This window comes from Canis lupus, chromosome 35 (assembly GCF_011100685.1).
Source record: "Canis lupus familiaris isolate Mischka breed German Shepherd chromosome 35, alternate assembly UU_Cfam_GSD_1.0, whole genome shotgun sequence".
NCBI classification, from domain to species: Eukaryota; Metazoa; Chordata; class Mammalia; order Carnivora; family Canidae; genus Canis; species Canis lupus.
The window spans coordinates 23,882,739-23,905,508 of record NC_049256.1 but is presented as its reverse complement, the minus strand read 5'-3'; the positions used below and the strand labels follow the sequence as shown (position 1 = coordinate 23,905,508).

Genomic DNA, 22,770 nt, shown 5'->3' with positions numbered 1-22,770 from the left:
GGCACGATCCTGGAGACCCGGGATCGAATCCCACGTCGGGCTCCCGGTGCATGGAGCCTGCTTCTTTCTCCCTCTGCCTGTGTCTCTGCCTCTCTCTCTCTCTCTGACTATCATAAATAAATAAATAAATAAAAAAAAAAAAAAAAAAACAATGGAAATACCTTGTAGAGTTTTAATCTCTCATTAACACAAATCTGAACTATTTAATAACTCCATTACCTTTATTTCAAGATATCAAAACACATCTACATATGTGCGATTTGTTTTTATATTACCTGCAAATGTAACAACTTGCTGCAAGACAAGAGTGTTTCTATGCCTTTGAACCCCAGCCCTATGCCCCATCCACTCACCATCCAGTAGATCACCACCACAGGTATTACACTAAAGTAATGAAACTCAATCCTGAGATTAAAGTGTGTTAAATACTGTGACTTCAAAAATAAAGCTGTATACAACTCCTGAGATTTCTCAGTCTGTTTATCAAGAATAAAGTATTTAGTAAACGTCACTTTCAGATGCTATCTTCTGCTCCATTTCCTTAGGCTTCCAAAAACAGTCCATTAAGAATATCATTCCTTGACCTTGTTAAACGGAGGTAAGACTGCTCGTTCATTTACATAACCAAACACTTGTGCTTCAAGTGATTTTAAATTTGGAATTAAAATGATTCACTTATTTAATACAAGAAGCATCCTGCCGTCAGCAAACCAGAGCTAGTTGACATTTGACATTTTGAAATCCTACTTGATCTAACTACCTTCAAGAACTTTATAAACCATCAGTAACTTACTCTTCATCAGACTTAAGAGGTAGTTGCTTTTCCCTTTATTAAAGAGACATGACTCCTGAAAAAAAATTTTTACCCAAGTCCACAAACTAAGTCACACCAAAAGGAAAAAGGCCAAAACTCTATTCTGTGTCTCAACTGGGCTTTCAGTTCTTCCCATGTCACAGCTGATACTTATAACCTATGTACAGTGATGAATAAGATCCTAAGATCAAAAACAGCAGCAGTGCTGAGGTGCGACCAAGAGTATCCCAAGGATTATGAAAATCATCACACACATTCATGATGCTAGAGTGTTATGTACATCCAAGTCCAACACCCACACTACGGGTGCCCCTGACCCACGGGGAGGTGCCAGGTGGGCCACTCAGTGCTGAGACCAACCCAGCTGGTGCCTTTGTATCTGCCAGCTTCTAGTGGCTTCTTATAAGCACACACAGGAGTGAGGAAAACCACTTACAACTCCATCTGTTTTCTTTCTATAATCAGCTACTGGAATAGCAGTTTTATTCCCATCATCAAACCACTCAGTAAATGGACTCAACTTCTTCATATGACATCCTGTTGTAGTATTAGGTAACCCCAACATTATCAACACATCTACTGTTTTACTACTATTATACTATAGTTTAAGAGCTGCTCTGGACACTCTGAAGTTTATCTACTTTCTGGTGTCAGGAGGCCCATCTGTCAAGCTCTAAGGTATAGGCATATAGATTAACTGGGCTACATATACCTTCTTTGGTGGGTGAGGAGTGGTTGAGGGACACCTCTATCTACTCTAAATCAGGGAATGACCACAGAGCTAGAAGACAGTAACAGAATGGAAACAGTTTCTTTCAACATTACTTCCAAAGGCTTCCATTATAGCCAAGCAAAGAAAAATAGTTTTATGTGTCAAGGAAGCAAAAATCTTAATTAAATGGAATCCATTTAAGCTGATATTAAATCACTTCCTTGTTATCTGCCTTATATGAAAAGGGGACAAATACAATAATATAAAGTATGTTAAAGATGGATTTAAAGCACAAACTTTCAGAGTTTAAGGTTAGTATGTATTTTCCTACCTTTCCAGGCTCCTGAGAGTCAGGAAGGTCCCAAGAACATGATCCCCTTACTAAGAACTCCTGCTGCCTGATGTCACTGTGAGCCTGTCAAGTTTTCAGGCTTCGCTTGGCAGGAAAACCACACTTTTCTTGATATGTATACATCAGGAAATCTATACAACATCTACTCTCACATCATGTGTATGAAAGCAGCATTTTAAGGTTGTGGGAAATAGAATTTTGGCTTTTTAGAGAACATGTACTTTGCCTTCCTTACTCAATTTTGAAAATGCAGTTAAGTTCTAGCATTGTGAGTGCCAGGAGATCTTCATCACCAGACATTATAATTTAAGTGATTTTTTTCAAGTCCTGTCTCTATAAAAGAAAATAATGAGAGTACCAGAAGTTTCCCATGACTACCATGAAAAAGAACCCAGTCTCTACAGGGTTGATGTCGTTAACGGTTTGTTAGGATACTCCTTCCTGATCCGAGTCCATCCAGCCGGATGCTGTGCTTCATTTCCATCCTTCTGTCTGTCTGAAGGGACTTTTTGGGTAAAGAAGCCATCTAAATAAAGCATGAAAATTAACCATTTTAGTTTGTGTCTTAAAAGAAACGCCACTAGTAAAATGAGAGGTCACTCACTACCAGATGAGGGGAGGACTACAAGCCTGAATCCATATCCTAAGTATTCATTCCTGCTGTAAATTACAAGTAGAAAGGTAAGAAAAAGGATCAACTTTACATCTTTTCTTAATGAGAACACTAGGTTCTCCACACTTCAGTCTGGGTCATGACAAGGCCTGCAGCAGAACTGCCAGTATCTGTGTAAATGCAGAATGCTCAAAGAAGAGCTAGGTATTCTGCACTGAAGACTGTCCTGTGTATGTGCCAGGCACTGCGCTTCACAGCTCCTACATAATTCTCCTGTTAACACGATGAAACAAGTGCTTCTGACTTAACTGACAGATGGGGAAACTGAGGGATGCTTAGAGCAATTCAAGAACTTGCTCAGGGTCACAAAGCTGACAATGCAAGCCTAGGCAGTGTGCCTTCAGAACCTGGATGTCGTCCCTCAGCAATGCTGCTGCAAACCACACCCTTCATACCACGGGAGGCAAAGGAGCTTCTAGTTGTCGTCCCAGGAATGACAGCAAACGCCTCCAGATGAGGCCACTTCCCATAAACATAATTCCTGTAATCAGCCAAAACACTCTATGGTCCTAAAAGAGAAATCAGAGTTCATTTCAATTACAAAAAGTTTCCTTAGCAGCAAAATTCCCCAAATTATTACTGCCCCAGAGCTTAAAAGAAGCCTTTGGTTATTTGTACAGCTTTCTCCTACAGAAAGGAATGAAGAACAAGGCTTTAAAGCACCAGAGACCAAGAATCAGAAAATAAATTAGAAGGGAAACATGATATAAAAGGGTTTAAGTATTTTAAAATCATCTGTAGGCCAAACAGAACTACTTTTTGTTTCCTCCCAGTCTGTGTCTACATGTACACAAATGTGAATAGCTATAATCATATAGGACATACAACTTGATTTACATTTTTTGCTTAAAGCGGTGATTCCCAAGCCATGAGGTAAGGTGTCCTAGGTATCACAAAACCTCTGAATATTTTAAGTTTTCAAGGAAAACACAGTGACATCAGCAAAACAGACCTAGCTACTTCATAAACAACTTGTTAGGTAATATCATAGAACTACAATGTAACAAAAGAAACTTCGGGTTTAGTAATCCTATGAAAAAATTACTAAGACACTAGACACTAAACATCATGAACCAAGAAAGTTTGGGAATCTCTGGTTTACAGTAAACATTTCCCTGTCATTTTCACACTCGTACCATTTTGGCAGTGTAAAGTACAAGGTTCATGCATCAGTGTATACAACCACACACATTACGTTTCCTCTCCCACAGAAAGGGACTTCATCTACAGCTATGCCACTAGCTGGCCCTTAGCCACAGCTTGGTTACCTCCAGTGAGAACTCCCCTGCCCCAAGGCAGTCCCGTTACCCAATGATTAGTTCTCCCCAGTGCAAGTGCATACCCTCTATGAAAGAGAAACCCATTGCTTTGGAACATGAATTTAGACATATGTATCAGGAAGACAAGTGCTAACATGAGTTAACTGTTTTTCAGGGAACGCATTTCCAGTTATCCGAAAAGAGGGCCCTAGTTTATTAAGTAAAAATTATATTTAAATGAGATTTAGAACAGATTACTACCTTCTTTGCTATAGACTGGTTCTATAATTCACCTATGAATAAAAATCTGGGAATGCCAAAATGTGATGAACTAGAGAGGTAAGTTCCAACCAAGCTCCAAATTCCAGATATGTGAAGAAATTATGGGAAGATGGCATAGCAGGAGGACCCAAAGCTTGCCTCATATCACAGGTACAACTAGATAACACATTAGTGTAAATAACCCAGAAAATGGCCTGACGACTGGCAGAACAAACTCCACAAGGAAATGGGAGAGGAAGCCATACCAGAGAGGGAAGGAAGTGCAGAGCCACGGTGGGGAGCTAAATGAAACCTCCAGATGAGAACACTAGGTTCTGTGGAGCTGTCCATGAGAGGGAGGAGCCTGCCAAAACAGAGAAGGGAGAGTATCAGACTATCATGCTGGGGAACCTGCACGGGAAGATGAATCCCCATAACATTTGGCTCTGAAAACCAAAGGGGCTGAATTCTGTGAGTTCTTACAATCAACAGGACTTAAAACCTGGGATTTTAAAAATCAGCAGGCTCAACTTTAAGAGAGCTGAGAGGGTGAGAGGAAACCGAATCCCTACCATTAAAGAGACAACACAAAGAACAGCCTGGGAAGATGAAGCACAGAAGCAGCAGTCTGAAGACCGTCTGGGGCATACAGCAGGTGAGTTGTTCACTCAGCTCTGAGAGTGTCCTGGAGAGACCGAGATCTTGGGGGATTCCTCTAGGAAGAAAGGACCTGTAGGGGCTATTCCACATTTAGAGTGGAAATGAAAGACCATAAGTGATGAGAGTATGAAATGTAGGAAACACAAAAGCAGTAGTAATAAGTCTAAGAAATAAGTAGAAATCAGTCAAAGGATATAGTAAATAAAAGGATGTAAAGTGTGACATCATATCCCTAAAATATGGAGGGGAGAGGAGTAAAGAAAGGGTTCAACTTAGGCAACCATCAGCTTAATACAGACGGCTACCTGCAGAAGATGTTCTATATCCACCGGTGGTAACCACAAATCCACCAGCCATAGATATGCAAACAATAAAAAGAAAGGAACCCAAGTCTATCACCACAGCCAGCCAGCTGATCATGAGAGGAGAACAAGGGAAAAAGAACACAGAAGCACTACACAACCCAGTAAACAAGTAACAAATGGCAACAAGTACACATAAATCAATAATTACTCTGAATGTAAGTGGACCAAATGCTCCAATCAAAAGACAGAGGGTGATAGAATGGATTAAAAAAACAACACCCATATGTGTGCTGCCTACAAGAGGTGCATTTCAGACTTAGAATGACACCTGCAGATGGAAGGGGAGAGGATGGAGAAGCGTTTCTCATGTACATGGATGTGAAAGGAAAGCCAGAACAGAAATACTTATATCGGGGGCGGGGGGGGGGGGGCAGACTTTAAAACAAAGACTGTAACAAGAAGCAAAGAAGAACACTATATAATCATAAAAGGGACAATCTAGGGATCCCTGGGTGGCGCAGCGGTTTGGCGCCTGCCTTTGGCCCAGGGCGCGAGCCTGGAGACCTGGGATCGGGTCCCACATCGGGTTCCCGGTGCATGGAGCCTGCTTCTCCCTCTGCCTGTGTCTCTGCCTCTCTCTCTCTCTCCCCCTGTGTGACTATCATAAATAAATAAATAAAATAAATAAAAAAAGGGACAATCTAACAAGAAGATATAACAATTGTAAATATTTCTGCACCCAACAAGGGAGCACCCAAATACATAAAGCAGCTAATAACAAACATAAAGGAAGTACAATAGTAATGCAAGAATAGCAGGGGACTTTAACATCGCACTTACATCAATGGACAGATCACCCAAACAGAGAAGCAACAAGGAAACAGTGGCTCTGAATGACACACTGGACCAGATGGATCTAACAGATACATTCAGAGTATTCCGTCCTACAACAGCAGCATACATCCTTTTCAAGTGCACATGGAACATTCTCCAGAAGAGATCACATATCAGGCCACAAAATAGGCCTCAACAAATTAAAAAAGAATTAAGTCATACCATCTATCTTTTCTGATCACAATGCTACAAAACTAAAAGAAAAAACCTGGAACAAACATAAATACATGGCAGTTAAATAACATGCCACTAAACAACAAAAGGGTCAACCAAGAAATCACAGAGGAAATAAAATTACAGGAACACAAAGGAAAATGAAAAACCAATGATCCAAAAATCTTTGGGATGCAGCAACACCAGTCCTAAGAGGAAAGTTCATAGCAATACAGGCCTACTTCAAGAAGCAAGAAAAATCTCAAACAATGTAACCTTATGCCTAAAGGAGCTAGAAAAACAAACAAAACCAAAAAATCAGAAGGAAAGAATATTTGAAATAAAATAAAAACTAAAAAAGTAGAACACATCAGTGAAACCAGGAGCTAGTTATTTGAAAAGATCAACACGACTGATATACCTTTACCAGACTCATCAAAAAGAGAAAAAGAGGGCAGCCTGGTGGTGCAGCGGTTTAGCGCTGCCTGCAGCCCAGGGCGTGAGCCTGGAGACCCTAGATCAAGTCCCACGTCAGGCTCTCTGGGCTCTCTGTATGATGCCTGCTTCTCCCTCTGCCTGGGTCTCTGCCTCTCTCTCGCTCTCTCTGACTGAATAAATAAATAAATCTTAAAAAAAAAACAAAAAAAAAAAACAACCTCCCAAATTCATTCTGTGAGGCCAGCATTACCCTGACATCCAAACCAGACAAAGACACTATAAAAAAGAGAACTACAGACCAGAATCTCTGATGAACACAGATGCAAAAACCTCAATAAAATACTAGCAAACAAAATCCAACAATACATTAAAATAATCATTCACCACAATCAAGTGGGATTTATTTCTGGGTTGCCAAGGTGGTTCTGTATATGTAAATCAACCAACATGATATACCATAACAAGAGGAAAGGATAAAAACCTTATGATCATTTCAACAGATGCATAAAAAGCATTCAATAAAATACAATGATTCACTATAAAAAACCCTCCACGAAGTAGGTTTAGAGGGAAAATACCTCAATGTAATAAAGGCTACATATGAAAAACCCACAGCAAACCTCATACTCAAAATACTAAGCTTAAAAAAAAAAAAAAAAAAACTAAGCTTTTCCCCTAAGATCAGGAATAGGACAAGGATGTCCACTTTCATCACTTCTATTCAACACAGTACTGGAAGTACAGCAATTAGACAACAAAAAGAAATAAAGGCATCCAAATTGGCAAGGAAAAAGTAAAATTTTCACTATTTGCAAATGACATGATACTATATATAGAAAACCCTAAAGACTACACCAAAAAACTGCTAGAACTGATAGAAGAATTAGTAAAGTTGCAGGATACAAAATCAATGTACAGAAATCTGTTCTATTTTTATACACCAATGATGAAGCAGAAGAGAAACTAAGAAAACAATCCCATTTACAATTGCACCCCAAATAAGAAGATACTTAGGAATAAACATAACCAAAAAGGTGATAAAGACCCGTACTCTGAAAACTATACTGATGAAAGAAACTGAAGACAACACAAAGAAATGGAAAGACGTTTTATGCTCATGGGTTGGAAGAATACTGTTAAAATGTCTATAACTACCCAAAGCAATCTACAGATTTCATGCAAACCCTATCAAAATACCAACAGCATTATTCAGAATTAGAACAAATAATCCAAAATTTTTATGGAACCACAAAGACCCCAAATAGCCAAAGGAATGTCAAAAAAGAAAAACCAAAGCTGGAAGAATCTCAATTCTGGACTTCAAGTTATATTACAAAGCTGTAATCATCAAGACAGTATGGTACTGATACAAAAACAGACACAAAGATCAATGAAACAGAAGAGAGAATCCAGAAATAAACCCACAATTATATGGTCAGTTGACAAAGGTCATCTTCAACAAAAGAGGAAATAATATCCAACGGGAAAAATACTCTCTTCAGCAAATGGTTTGGGATAACTGAACAGCCTCATCCAAAAGAATGACACTGGACCACTTTCTTACACCATATACAGAAATAAATTCAAAATGGATTAAAGACCTAAATGTGAGACCTGGAATCACAAAAATCCTAGAGAGGAGCACAGGCAGTAACTTCTTTGACACTGGCCATACCAACTTCTTTCAAGATATGTCTCCTGAGGAAGGGAAACAAAAGCAAAACTAAACTATTGGGACTACATCAAAATAAAAAGCTTCTGCACAGCACAGGAAACAATCAGCAAAACTAAAAGGCAGCCTATAGATTGGGAGAGGATATTTGCAAATGATATACTTGATAAAAGAGCTAGTATCCAAAATATATGAAGAACTAAAATAACACCCCAAACCCCAATAATCTAATTAGAAAATAAGACTGGAACAGACATTTCTACAATGAAGATACCCAGATGGCTAACAGGTTCATGAAAAGATGCTCATCATCACCTATCATCAGTGAAATGCAAATCAAAACTATAATTAGGTATCATTTCATACTGATCAAAATGGCTAAAACCAACAGCACAAGAAACAACAGGTATTGTTGAGGATGCGGAGAAAAAGGAACCCTCCTGCACTGTTGGTGGGAACGCAATCTGGTGTGGCCACCGTGGAAAACAGTTCGGAGGTTCCTCAAAAAGGTAAAAATAGAGCAGCCTGGGTGGCTCAGCAGTTTAGCGCTGCCTTCAGCCCAGGGCGTGATCCTGGAGACCCGGGATCGAGTCCCACATCAGGCTCCCTGCATGGAGCCTGCTTCTCCCTTTGTCTGTGTTCTGCCTCTCTTTCTCTGTCTCTCATGAATAAACAAATAAAATATTAAAAAAAAAAAAAAAAAGGTAAAAATAGAACCACCTTATCATCAAGCACTCTTCTGGGTACCTACCCAGAGAATACAAACACAGTAATTCAAAAGGGATATATGCACCCCTGTGTTTATATTTACAGCAGCATTATGTATAATAGCCAAGATGCGGAAACAACCCAAGTGTCCATTGATGAATGAATTAAAAAACGGTGTGTGTGTGTAAATACACAAAATACAACGGAATATTACTCATCCATAAAAAAGAATGAAAATCTTGCCACTTGCCAAGACATGGATGTTAGCCAGGGTATTATGCTAAGTGAAACAGAGAAAGACAAATACCATATGATTTCACTCATAAATGGAATTTTTAAAAAATTTTATTTATTTATTCATGAGAGAAACAGAGAGAGGCAGAGACACAGGCAGAGGGAGAAGCAGGCTCCATGCAGGGAGCCTGATGTGGGACTGGATCCTGGAACTCCAGGATCACACCCTGAGCCAAAGGCAGACGCTCAACTGCTGAGCCACCCAGGTGTCCCGATAAATGGCATTTAAGAAAGAAAACAAGCAAATGGAAAAAAGAGGAGACAAACCAAGAAACATACTCTTAACTACACAGAATATGCCCTAATGGTTACCAGAGGAGAGGTGGATGGGGTGTGGGGGAAATAGGTGGGGAATAAGGAGGACATCAAGTGGTGGATGGAAGTGTTGAATCACTATATTGTAGACCTGAAACTAATAGAACACTGTAATTACTGGAATTAAAATAAAAACTTAAAAAAGAAAATCACCATTTGGTAACTATCACAGTAATATTTGATACAGGCATGAATTAATTTTGGATCAACTGAGGCATGTGAAAACTAGAAGGTGAAAATTTAATGAATAACAGGATTTTTTACACAGTCTCAAAGTATCTTCCTACAAGATGCTTTGTTCCACAGAGAAACAGAGTAACTTTATAGGAGAGAAAGTTGGCAGACAGTACCTTAACCTAATGATCAAAGTTGTTTTCACCAGTGAGAGGAAAGACAAACGTCACATGCCTCCTGATGGGACTCAACAAAAGAACATACGGACATAAGGCATAGGCAGAACCTATTAAAAGGATATGAAGAGGGTAGCCCAGGTGGTCAGCAGTTTAGCGCCGCCTTCGGCCCAGGGCCTGATCCTGGAGACCTGGGATCAGGTCCCGCATTGGGCTCCCTGCATGGAGCCCGTTTCTCCCTCTGCCTGTGTCTCTGCCCCTCCCCCCCCCAGTCTCTCATGAATAAGGTCCACAGACCCTTCAGCACTGTTTCAATGTCAGCTTCCCGATTTTGACATCTGCACTGCGGTTAGGTATAAGAATGTCCATGTTTTTAAGAAGCATATACTGAAATCTTTAGAGGTAAAGGGGCATCACATCTGTTGCTTACTCTCACGTGGTTTTAGGAAAAAAAGGCTGTAGATAAATATAGAAGGAGAGAGGGAATGTGATACAATGTTGGTGTTTAAAGAATTTGCTCCAAGCCTCTATGGCCATTCTTTTGACTATTCTTAGAACAGCCTGAAAATATCTTAAAAAGTAAAAACTGGGACGCCTGGGTAGCATAGTGGTTGAGCATCTGCCTTTGGCTCAGATTATGATCTCGGGATCCTGGGATCCTGAGATCCAGTCCCACATCAGACTCCCCACAGGGAGCCTGCTTCTCCCTCTGCCTATGTCTCTCATTCTATATCTCTCATGAATAAATAAAAATCTAAAAAAAAAAGAAAAAAAAAGTTTTTCCTATCCTAGGCTGACCATTGCCAATACTAACCCTGTCTACAGAGAAGCAGAGACTTTGACATCTGTGGATTTAATAAACATGCCTGAGCTCCTTTTCAGGTAACCTAGACATGTAATTTGTAACTGATGAAACCCTGACTGGAATCTTGTTCTAAGGGAGCCAATCACCCCATACTGAGCACACAGCTGACCACTGACCATGAACCACTTACATCTCATTATAACTGGGTTGCTCTACACCTAGGACTGCATATTCCGCCAGTATCAGAGAGGAATTTCTAAAAGTCCTTTTTAAAAAGAAATACGCATTTAGTGAGAAAATATTTAGGTATAAAATGAAAAAAAAAAAAAGTTAGCCTGTAGAAAGTACATACAAGGGGATTCCTGGGTGGCTCAGTGGTTCTGCGCCTGCCTTTGGCCCGGGGCGTGATCCTGGAGTCCGGGATCGAGTCCTGCGTCGGGCTCCTGGCATGGAGCCTGCTTCTCCCTCTACCTGTGTCTCTGCCCCCGATCCCCCTATCATGAATGAGTAAATAAAATCTTTAAAAAAAAAAAAAAAAGTACATACAAAAATATGATTCCTAACAAAAATGATCTAAGAGAATGACAGGAACTTGTATAAAGGGGTTCTGTAGCCACACGGTACAGAATCTACAAAGGTCTTTAGAAGTTATCTTCGGAGAATTTCCAGGGTTGGTCTACATGGCACAAAATTTTTGGTTACTTCTGAACTTAATAATTTACATTTAGGCTTAACAGCCTCCTAACAGATGCCCAGCACACTTAAAATAAATCCAAACCCTTATTAGGCTCTACAAATTCATCTCCCACTTGTCTGCCCTCTGCCCTTGTTTCCTACCTCTCCTCCTGACTCACTCTCCTACTTCCCCCAGCCTTGCTGCTTCTTGAACAAGCACAGTCCATTCCCATTCACTCCAGTAATTATGTGTGTATTCCCTTGGCTTAGAACACTTTCCCCCCAGACCTTCCCACTTCCTAGTGTCATCTCCTCAGAAAGACATTCCTTAACCACCCTATCTCTAAAATGCTCTTAATCTCACCTCCTGTGAACATTCTCTGTTTTTTCACTGTGCTTTTTCTTCATGGCACTTGCCACCTAACATATTGTAAGTATGTTTGCTCTCTACAATCACATAACCTCCACGAGGGCAGGGACTCACTGCTATTTCCCCAGGGCTGAAAGCAGTGCACAGTATATAGCAGAAACACACACAAAAAACTGTTTATAAGATAAATGAATGCACTGCATTTATTTTTCTTTTACGTATATCATAAAGAGCATTAAAATGACTAACACCGTCAAGATTCTCCTTGGAAGCAGCACACAAGTTGAGATGTGAGAGGTAAGCAGAAGCTATCCAGGCAGAGGAGGTGGGAGCTTAGGGGGCTGTCAGGAGGAAGCATACCTGTGAAGAAATACTGATGCAACACCTATAGCAAGAGCAAGACAGCTGACTTCAGCATGGAGATGTCGGCACACATCTGAATATTTAACACCACTGAATATTTAACAGAAGAGTGACCATCAAGATCAGCTTCTTTTACAGATCACTTTTCAGAAGTGAAGAGTGATCCTAATAAGAGACAACATGGGTTCAAGTAGGATGACAGCCAAAGAGACAGAGAACAGATCTTTTAGATTAATGAGGACACAATCGACAGATGAATACATAAAGAAGATGTGGTATGTGTGTGTACACACACACACACACACACACACATACACACACACACAATGGAATATTCCTCAGCCAACAAAAAGATATCTTGCCATTTGCAACAACATGGATGGAACTAGAGGGGGTATTATGCTTAGTGAAGTCAGTCAGAGAAAGACAAATACTGTATGATCTCATATGTGGAATTTCAGAAACAAAGCAGGATCATAGGGGAAGGGAGGGAAAAATAAAATAAGACAAAATCAGAGAGGGAGACGAAGCATAAGAGACTTAACTCTAGGAAACAAACTAAGGGTAGCTGGAGGGATGGGGTAACTGGGTGATGGGCATGAAGGAGGGTGCGTGATATGATGAGCACTGGGTATTCTATGCAACTGATGATCATTGACCTCTACCTCTGAAACTAGTAATACACTATGTTAATTAATTTAAATAAAATTAAGGAAAAAGATTAATAAGGACACAGAGCCAGAGTGTGTTGAATACATATTATTTTCTTTTTTTTAAGATTTTATTTATTTATTCATGAGAGACAGAGAGAGAGAGAGAGAGAGAGAGAGGCAGAGACATAGGCAGAGGGAGAAGCAGGCTCCATGCAGGGAGCCCGATGTGGTACTTGATCCCGGGTCTCCAGGATCATACCCTGGGCTGAAGGCAGAGCTAAACCACTGAGCCACCTGGGCTGCCCTTTTTTCTAGAAATTCTATAGTAAAATATTTTCTGAAAAACCAGGCTTTGGTGACATTAAGAACTCTGGCAGCTTATATTATATTAAAGTGAAAAAGCAGCAAAATGTAGAGTGTAAGTCTTGGGCTCAGATCACAACTGTGATTTTATAGCACTGTGCCCCTGAGTAAATCACTTCAGTTTCCTGAGCCTATTTTCTCATCTATAAAGTAGGGATAACACATCCATCTCAGAGCTCTGTTCTCACTGAACCAAATAAAGGAAGTAAACTACCAATGCCTGGCACATGAGAATTAGAAAAAAGAGTTCTTCATTAGCATGGCCTCACAGTGAAATTCTGCTTACCACCACCTCATTGCATGATTCTGCATAAGCACCATCTCATGGTGTGATCCTGCATTATCAGTGCCTTTTGGTGCCATTCTGCCCGAGCATGCCTCAAAGTCCAATCCTGCATCACCACAGCCACACAGTATGATCCTGCAAGACCACTGCTTCACAGTGTAATACTGTCTTGTCAAACTTTCCCACGCATGGCCTCATTTTTTGAGAAATGTGAGTCAACCACAGCTACAGTTCTATTTATGTTACAACAGGGTCTAAAAATACTGCTTGAATTTTGAGTAAATTAGAGTATACATTTTAATTCACTAAGGGTGTATACAGGTTAAAACTCCTTTTAAAATCCATTTTTTAGAAGATTTTATTTTTAAATAATCTCTATTCTCAACATGGGGCTCAGACCCACAATCCCAAGATCAAGAGTTGCATGCTCTACTGACTGAGCCAGCCAGGTGCCTCTTAAAATCCATTTTAAAAAAATGATCTTTGGGATCCCTGGGTGGCTCAGCAGTTTAGCACTTGCCTTAGGCCCAGGGCTTGATCCTGGAGACCTGGGATCAAGTCCCGCGTCAGGCTCCCGGCATGGAGCCTGCTTCTCCCTCTGCCTGTCTCTCTCTCTCTCTCTCTCTATCATGAACAAATAAATAAATCTTAAAAAAAAAAGATTAAAAAAATGATCTTCAAAACAAAAAAATAATCCCTAGATTATTGAAATAATAGTCTCACCTCTTCAAGGGAAGATTCCAAATTCATTCCAAAAGCAACTCCCATTAGTCCAAAGAGAGAAAGAGAGAAGGTTCCCATGGTCAACTGTAGATTCAATCTCATCATCACGTTACGGTGGCTGGAGAGGAGAACATCTACTCAGATCAGAAGGGCCCACTAACTGTACACAACAAATTCACCAAATAATCTATTAAAGACCCCAAAGATTAAATCTACACCTTTAAAAAAGGACATACTTCCATGTTGCATTTACAGGTGATAATGATGGTATAACTCCTTCCAAAATGAGAGTTCCTTCAAAGTTTTTATCACTTTAGAATTATTTTAAAATAATATATTTACTGATTGTTCAATAGAATGCTTTCTTACCTGTCCAGATTGATGAATATAATGCTTTGTGAATCATCAATCAGTACCCTGAGTTCCCGTGTTGCATTGGAAAGATCGTCAGCTAATCGGTAATAGTTTTCCAAGAGCAATTCCATCTCTTCTGCATGGTCAATTCCAGCACTGCTCTTTTCACTTCAATTAAAGAGTTAATATAATTAACATACTCCCAATGCATCATCATACATTTAGTACGAAAAGCTTTCTGAATCTGTTTATAGTATTCAACTACTAATGAAAAAAGTGGCCTGTCTTTTCTATCATTGTGATTGAGGCCAATCAGTGCGTGGCTTTGTCAAGTGATCCTCAACACTAAAAAGAGTAAGTTGAGGGTACAGGCTAGTTGGGTTTACTGTATTCAGTAGCCCCAAGTAAAGGGATTCTCATGCACAGGTGCATGAGTTTACAGTTTACAGTAAAACCCAGATTGGTAAATGCTGGTGAATGAGGGCAAATTGGTGAAAATAAGATAAAATAAAACTAAAAACAAACAAAGAGCATTTCCTTTCCAAGGTAGGAACATAATATCATTTTCATATATGAAAAAAAAATGTACCTGAATGATCTCAAAAGTCACTTTGAGTCCCTTATTCCCACTACCACCGTACCACGGAGAGTAAGTAGTACTCTGTGAAAGACACTTATTATCATAAAGTATATTAGACACAGATTGGCCTAATAGGCAAAGTAAACAAGAGTTACAAGTGTGTTCAAGTTTCTACTACTGGAGGTGCCTGGGTGGCTCACCATTTGAGTGTTGCCTTTGGCTCAGGATGTGATCCCGGAGTTCCAGGATCAAGTCCCAAAGTGGGCTCCCTGCAAGGAGCCTGCTTCTCCCTCTGCCTATGTCTCTGCCTCCCTCTGGGTCTCTTATGAATAAACAGATAAACCTTTAAAAAAAAGTTTCTACTACTATATCTATCAGCTATATAATAGTTTAAATTTTTTAAAAAGATTTTTATTTATTGACTCATGAGAGACACAAAGAGAAGGCAGAGACATAGGCAGAGAGAAGCAGGCTCCTCGCAGGGAGCCCGATGTGGGACTTGATCCCGGAACTCTGGGATCACACCCTGAGCTGAAGGCAGCACTCAACTGCTGAGCCACCCAGATGTCCCTATAATAGTCCTTTAATCTTAATTTTTCCTTATCAGAATAGAATCTAAATAATGAATATCCCAAAATGCTTAAAAAAATATGTACAGATTGTGAAAGCTATATACATTACAATGGTGTCTCCATTAATTTCTAACACTGTCTACAAAGAACAAAAATGAAATATTTTGAATACTTAAAAAATATTTAACTTGAGTTAAATATCGAGTGCACATAAGAGTAAACGACTTCTAATTCCGTAAGAGAGAAAAGTTTTAGAAGATAAGCATTTTTACATTAGACCAAAGTTACAGAATATATGCCAGTGTCTTACCTTCCTTCACTCCCCACCCCTGTCCCCACATGAGTATCCTTCCCTCTCTTCCACTGTGTTCCCTAGGTTAAGTTATTCAGGTAGATGTCGTGACACTGTGGTGGTCAGTTCCTTGAAGATAAAGGTAATGGAGTGTTTATATTCATCACAGTGTTTATATTCATCACAGCCCAGCACAGTGGGTGTATACAGCTGTGTATAAAGTAAACAATATATCCTCATTAAACTGAATTGGAGGCCATACATATGCAGAAATAGTAAAACAACTGGAGATAAAAAGTGCCTGTATTTTCTAGTCTGGAGAAAATATTGCATTCTCCAAGAAAAACCATCTTGAAGAAGACAGAAGACTGATCCTAACCAAACAGGCAACATAGCATGATGACATAATAATACTTACAAGACTTGGGGGTCAGTCCACTTTGTTAGGCAGAGCTCTTCCAGCAAATCTTTTTCATCCAAGATCTCCAAAACAGACTCTTTGAAAATTTTAATATCGGTTTCTAACTCTGACAGACTATAAGAGTAATTGTATAGAAATGATCAATAACAAACTTATAAACATATTTCCCTATAAGAAAAATACCTTTTTAAAATACCTTATCAAGTAAATCCACCTATATGTTCATGGTAAACACTGACTTATAAAAAAATTGTTCATGTGCATAGTAAATATCAAAATCAATTCCCATACCAAAAATAAAGACCCTGATAGAGCATTTCATGCATAATAGCTTTTCAATAAACATTAGTCTATGTGCCCACCGAGGCTACTTTCCTACTTTGAAGGCACAAAGAGAAAGTCATTACCATTAGTAAGACTAATTGGTATTTTTAAAACAGGGAATAATCATATTTATTTTGTATCTGAGTTAATGCTATGCATTAAGCTGTTAGAACAGCTAAAAGAGAAGTCTAAGATGTTTGTGTCTACCTCCCAAGTTGGTGAACATCCAGAGTTACCTCTTGCCATTCTGTAGTAGGATGTGGAGTTTGCTTCTGTCCACAGAAGAATGTCTGGGATCCACTAAGGCTTCCAGTGTCTCAAGGATCAGGGGCTGCAGAATGCTGAGTTTCCCCTGAAGAGAGCTGATCTAGATAACAACATGACCTTTCATAAGAATCAAAACAGTCTTTTTTAGAATATTCAGGATCAGTGGATCCTCTGATGAAACACAGAAGTCTGTAATAACTAAGGCTGGTAATGTTTCAGAACATGGTCATTGCTGGAATGCCTACTTCAGATGATTAAAAAACTGGATCTACCAACCAGGTTAAAAGATAACCTTGCATAATGTTGCCAGGCTTGCATTTGGTTGACAGGGCATTAACTCTCATAAGAGTTTGCCTCACATACATTTATTATGAAAAGAATGCAAGATTGATTAATTAAAATAAAACCTGCCATTCCATGGTTAAAATATATACTTCACATTTGGTAAATAATACCTATGTTCTTTGTAAACAGAATATAGTTCAAAATTTCTATATATAAAAAAAACCTCTTCTGAAAACCAAAACATAACTTGGGACTTTAAGAAATAAATCGGCATCAAGTCAAAAGTATACTTATTATTCAAAAAAAAGAAAGTATACTTGTTATTCAAGTAAATTCAGGCATGGTAGACATTCAGCAGGAAAACACTGATACAGCTATACCAGTTGTTAGAATACTGAAATATTTCCATACCTGTTGGTGAATAGCCTAAGAGAATGAAGCAGTGATTAATCAAATCATGGCATCAATTCCAATATGTACTGTTTGTCTCAGCATGAGCCCAAGAGCTTATTCAGCCTATGCAGACTGTCACTGACCACTGGTTGCATCTTCTCTTCTTTCCCTCCCCTGCATTTTTCCCTTTAGTAACTGTGCTCCAAGTAGTCCCCATCTACTTGGCTGGTACTAGCGGGTGCTCCTGCTTCATGAAACCGAGTGAACCGAATGAAGCCAATTCCTACTCCCTCGGTACAGCAGGGCAGACAGAAGAGAAGGGTCCCAGGTTCACTCCATCCTCACCCACTTTACCGGCTTTGCCCACTCTGGTCAGTATGCTCCTAGAACTAACTGTTGTATTCAGGTGGTTCCTGCACAGTACTATCCTGACTACTAGGGAGAAGAAAGATAATGACCAATTTGCGGGGGCCAGGATGACAGTGACCACTGTCATTCAGGGCCTGACAGGGTCCTCAGATACCTAGTAATTATCAACACAATGAGGGAATCACAAGAATTATACACAGTTCCTATGTCCAAGTAGGTCTCAAACAGTGGCATCATCTAGCTGTCTCAAAGGATTATATACACATATTAAAGAGTAATGTGGAAAGTATTAGAATGACTTGAGCTATAATGTTTATGTGTGTGCAGTTTTACAATATGCAATTTAGTTACAGAATAAGATGGAATACATTTGAAACTTTCTTGATATGTTCTATCATATTTAGGAAGTATTCTGAATTATCACTCCTAAAATACTTACCAAAATTGTACAAAGGACAGCCAATTTAAAACATGCTTAACTGAACATTATGGCTCTCAAAGAGACTCTATAAACTCTACCTAGAGATCTCAGATCTATTTGATTAGACCATAGAGCTTATGCATGTACATTCTCCACACAGGACCTTTAGAGATGTTTTTGTTTGGAGGTAGGGTGTGGTTAGGGAAGGTGCCATTGATACCAACTTATCTTCCTTCTCAGGAGCATTTTAAAACAACAAATTCAAGAAGCTAAATAAAAATAGGCTTACCCAGTATTGTAGGAGTGCTTCAATAGCCCTGAACTCAAAAGGTAAAGGGTATGTGACAAGTTGTCCTTCTCCAGCCAACTGTGAAGGGAGTTCCCGGAACAGCCACTGCTCTAAATTTAAATTACGATAATCTAGTATCAGAAGACACTCTGGAGTTATCACAGCTTTCAAATACTGTAAGAAATTAAAAAAAAAATTATATATACATACACACATACACATGCACATGCAAGTTGTGGAGCTATAGGAAAATAATATTTATAAAATAGAGTTTAATACGGTTTTAATTTTGGGTTAAGCCTCAACTAAATCCTAATTAAAAAAAATTGTATATATACATACACAATATATACTTTTTTAAAGAAACGAAGTCTAAAATATATGTACTTCTAATGCACTCTCAACAGAACTAGAATAAAACTACATATTAAGAATTCCAGGGTAATCAGGAGACCAACAGGGAACAATAAAAAAAACAAGGTAAGGTTTTCTTAGTTACATATTTGGTAGACTTTTGGAAAAGACTGTTTAGTCATGATTACTTTGGCTGAAATGGGAAAGCTGTCTTTTTAAAATGTCACCAAAACATATTAAGCTAACTTCAAACTATAAAGCTAAAACACAGCCTCAGTGCTCTAATTTAGAACACCAAGAAATTAAAAATTTATTCTGAAGACTGACGTCTTTTTTTTTTTAAAGAGTTCTTTTTTTTTTTTTAATTTTTATTTATTTATGATAGTCACAGAGAGAGAGAGAGAGAGGCAGAGACATAGGCAGAGGGAGAAGCAGGCTCCATGCACCGGGAGCCCGATGTGGGATTCGATCCCGGGTCTCCAGGATCACGCCCTGGGCCAAAGGCAGGCGCCAAACCGCTGCACCACCCAGGGATCCCAAGACTGACGTCCTTTAAGTTAGGAAAGTAGCTTGTGGCCACTGTATTAGTGATATAAATATTAGAGATTTTTCACATTTTCCCCCAACATATTATGAAGACTTTTATACAGAAAAATTGAAAAACTATGCAATGAATACCTATATATATATCATTTAGATTGTACAATTAACATTCTGCTAAATTTACATTATCAGACACTTCTCTCTTCATGAGAGATAATTTTTGTAAAAATGATCAGGGGCAAGAAAAAATTATTTTAATTCCAGTACACTTAACAGTATTCTATCAACTTTGGTGTACAACACAGTGGTTCAGCAATTCTATACATTACTCCGTGCTCATCGTGATAAGTATACTCTTCATTCCTTTCACCTGTTTCCCCCATCCCCCACCCACCTCCCCTTTAGTGAACACCTGTTTGTTCTCTAGAGTTAAGAATCTTGTTCTTGGGATCTCTGGGTGGCGCAGCGGTTTGGCGCCTGCCTTTGGCCCAGGGCGCGATCCTGGAGACCCGGGATCGAATCCCACGTCGGGCTCCCGGTGCATGGAGCCTGCTTCTCCCTCTGCCTGTGTCTCTGCCTCTCTCTCTCTCTCTCTCTCTCTGTGACTATCATAAATAAATAAAAATTAAAAAAAAAAAGAATCTTGTTCTTATTGTCTGTTTCTTAAATTCCACATAAGTGAAAAATCATACGGTATTTGTCTTTCTGATTTATTTCACTTAGTATTATACTTTCTAGCTCTGTCCATGTTGTTGCAAATGGCAAGATTTCATGTATTTTTTTTACGGCTAATATTCATTCCATTGTGTGTGTGTATACAGCACACTTTAACGACTCATCTATTGGTGAACACCTGGGTTGCTTCTATAATTTAGCTATTGTAAAAAAAAAATGCTGTAATAAACAGAGGGCTGCATAGATCTTTTCAAATTAGTGTTTACATTCTCTTTGGGTAAATATTCAGTAGTGTGATTACTGGACCATAGGATAGTTCTATTTTTAATTTTTTTTAAAGATTTTATTTCTTTATTAATGAGAGACATAGAGAGAGAGGCAGAGACACGGGCAGAGGGAGAAGCAGGCTCCATGCAGGGAGCCCGATGTGGGACTCGATACTGGGTCTCCAGGATCACACCCCGGGCCGAAGGCTGCGCCAAACCGCTGAGCCACCGGGGCTGCCCTATTTTTAATTTTTTAAACATTTTTTTTTAATTTTTATTTATTTATGATAGTCACAGAGAGAGAGAGAGAGAGAGAGAGAGGCAGAGACACAGGCAGAGGGAGAAGCAGGCTCCATGCACCGGGAGCCTGATGTGGGATTCGATCCTGGGTCTCCAGGATCGCGCCCTGGGCCAAAGGCAGGCGCCAAACCGCTGCGCCACCCAGGGATCCCCTATTTTTAATTTTTTGAGGAACCTCCATACTGTTCTCCACAGCAGCTGCACTGTTTACAGTCCCATCAACAGTGCACTAAGGTTCCTTTTTCTCCACATCCTCACCAACACCTGTTGTTTCCTGTGTTACTGGTTTTACCATTTTGATCAATGTGAGGTGATACCTCATTGTAGTTCTGATTTGCATTTCCCTGATGACAGGTGATGATGAGCATCTTTTCATGTGTCTGTTGGTCATCTAGATGTCTTCTTTAGAGAAATGTCCATGTCTTCTGCTTATTTTGTAATTGGATTTGGGGTTTTTTTTGGCATTGAGCTGTGTTAAGTTCTTTATATATTTTGGAGACTCTTTATGGGATATGTCATTTGCACATATCTTCTCCCATTCTGTAGGTTGTCTTCTAGTTTTGTTTTGTTTTTTCCTGTACAGAATCTTTTCATTTTGATGTAGTCCCAATACTTTATTTTGCTTTTGTTTCCCTTGTCTCAGGGGACATACCTAGGAAAATGTTGCTACAGCCTGTGTCAGACACATTACTGCCTCTGCGGTCTTCTAGGATGCTTATGGTTCCAGATCTCACATTTAGGTCCTTAATCCATTTTAAGATTCTATTTATTTATTTATTTTTTAAAGATTTATTTATTCATGAGACACACAAAGAGAGGCAGAGACACAGGCAGAGGGAGAAGGAGACTCCTCGCAGTAAGTCCGATGCAGGACTCAATCCCGGATCCCAGTATTACTCTCTAAGCTGAAAGCAGACATTCAACCACTGAGCCACCCAGGCGTCCTGTTTTTTTTTTTTTTAAGATTTTATTTATTCATTCATGAGAGACACAGAGAGAGAGGCAGAGATCATAGACTTGATCCCAGGACCGTGGAATCACAACCTGAGCCAAAGGCAGACATTCAACCCTTGAGCCACCTAGGCATCCCTTAAGCTTACTTTTGTGTATGGTATAAGAAGGTGGTCCAGTTTCATTCTTTTGGATGAGGCTAAATGGTTTTCCATAGCCGTTTGTTGCAGAAACTGCCATTTTTCCCCACTGCATATTCTTGCCTCCTTGTTGAAGATTAATTGACCATATAATCATGGGTGTTTCTGGGTTTTCTATTCTATTCCTGATCTATGTGTCTACTTTTGTACCAATTCTATACTGTTGTGATTACTGTAGCTATGTAATATATCTTGATATCTGGGAATGTGAGGCCTCCAGCTTTTCTTTTTAAAGACTGCTTTAACTATTTGGGGTCTTTTGTGGTTCCACAGAAATTTTAGGATTATTTGTTCTACTTCTGTGAAAAATGCTGACCCTCTCTACCTGACTTTACACCAAATCTCACCACCCCACGTGCTGGTGGAACAGGCTCAGTCACACTTGCCTCAGTCCAAGCACAGCACCACCCCTCGCCCCTCAGAAGACCAGCCCAAACCCCTGCTTATACCCACATCTCCTGATTCAGGAGTTTTGCAAGGCCTGGGTTCCCATAGGAGTAGCAACAGTTCTCATTTCACAAGATGACCAGAGCTCACCTAGTTAAAATGTGCCACATTTAGACCAGGGACCAAATGTTGTCCACAACAGACAAAGAAAGCCTCTACAGACAACTGGCCTGAAGGATAAAGTGGCCAGGACACAACAGCAGAGCTCTCCCAGCACATATTGGAGATACTCCCAGAAGTGCCAGGCCCTGGAACATGGGGACACTATGCTACAGGGAACTACAGAACCTTTTTTTTTTTTATAAGGCCATTATTTTAAAGAATAGGAGACACAGCTGACTTTCCTAACACACAGAAATAGGCACAGAG

The 22,770-nt window shown here is 39.5% G+C and overlaps 1 protein-coding gene across 2 annotated transcripts in view; it reads right to left on the bottom strand.

Annotated features, from left to right (window-relative positions):
* Window positions 1–200: 200 nt before the first annotated feature.
* MRS2 (magnesium transporter MRS2) overlaps window positions 201–22,770 on the bottom strand; it is a 35,285-nt gene continuing 12,715 nt past the window's right edge. The window contains exons 5-12 of one of the 2 annotated variants that reach the window (XR_005384404.1): window positions 18,666–18,839; window positions 16,878–17,008; window positions 16,315–16,431; window positions 14,468–14,620; window positions 14,099–14,216; window positions 4,338–4,435; window positions 2,947–3,060; window positions 2,383–2,404 (exon numbers count right to left, since the gene is read on the bottom strand). Coding sequence is in view for 1 of the 2 variants with exons in the window: in XM_038584274.1 (XP_038440202.1) it covers window positions 2,294–2,404; window positions 2,947–3,060; window positions 14,099–14,216; window positions 14,468–14,620; window positions 16,315–16,431; window positions 16,878–17,008; window positions 18,666–18,839 (918 nt within the window). In the remaining variant the exon portion in view is untranslated. Of the gene's footprint in view, window positions 2,405–2,946; window positions 3,061–4,337; window positions 4,436–14,098; window positions 14,217–14,467; window positions 14,621–16,314; window positions 16,432–16,877; window positions 17,009–18,665; window positions 18,840–22,770 lie in introns of both variants that reach the window. The other variant, XM_038584274.1, reaches the window with a different exon arrangement.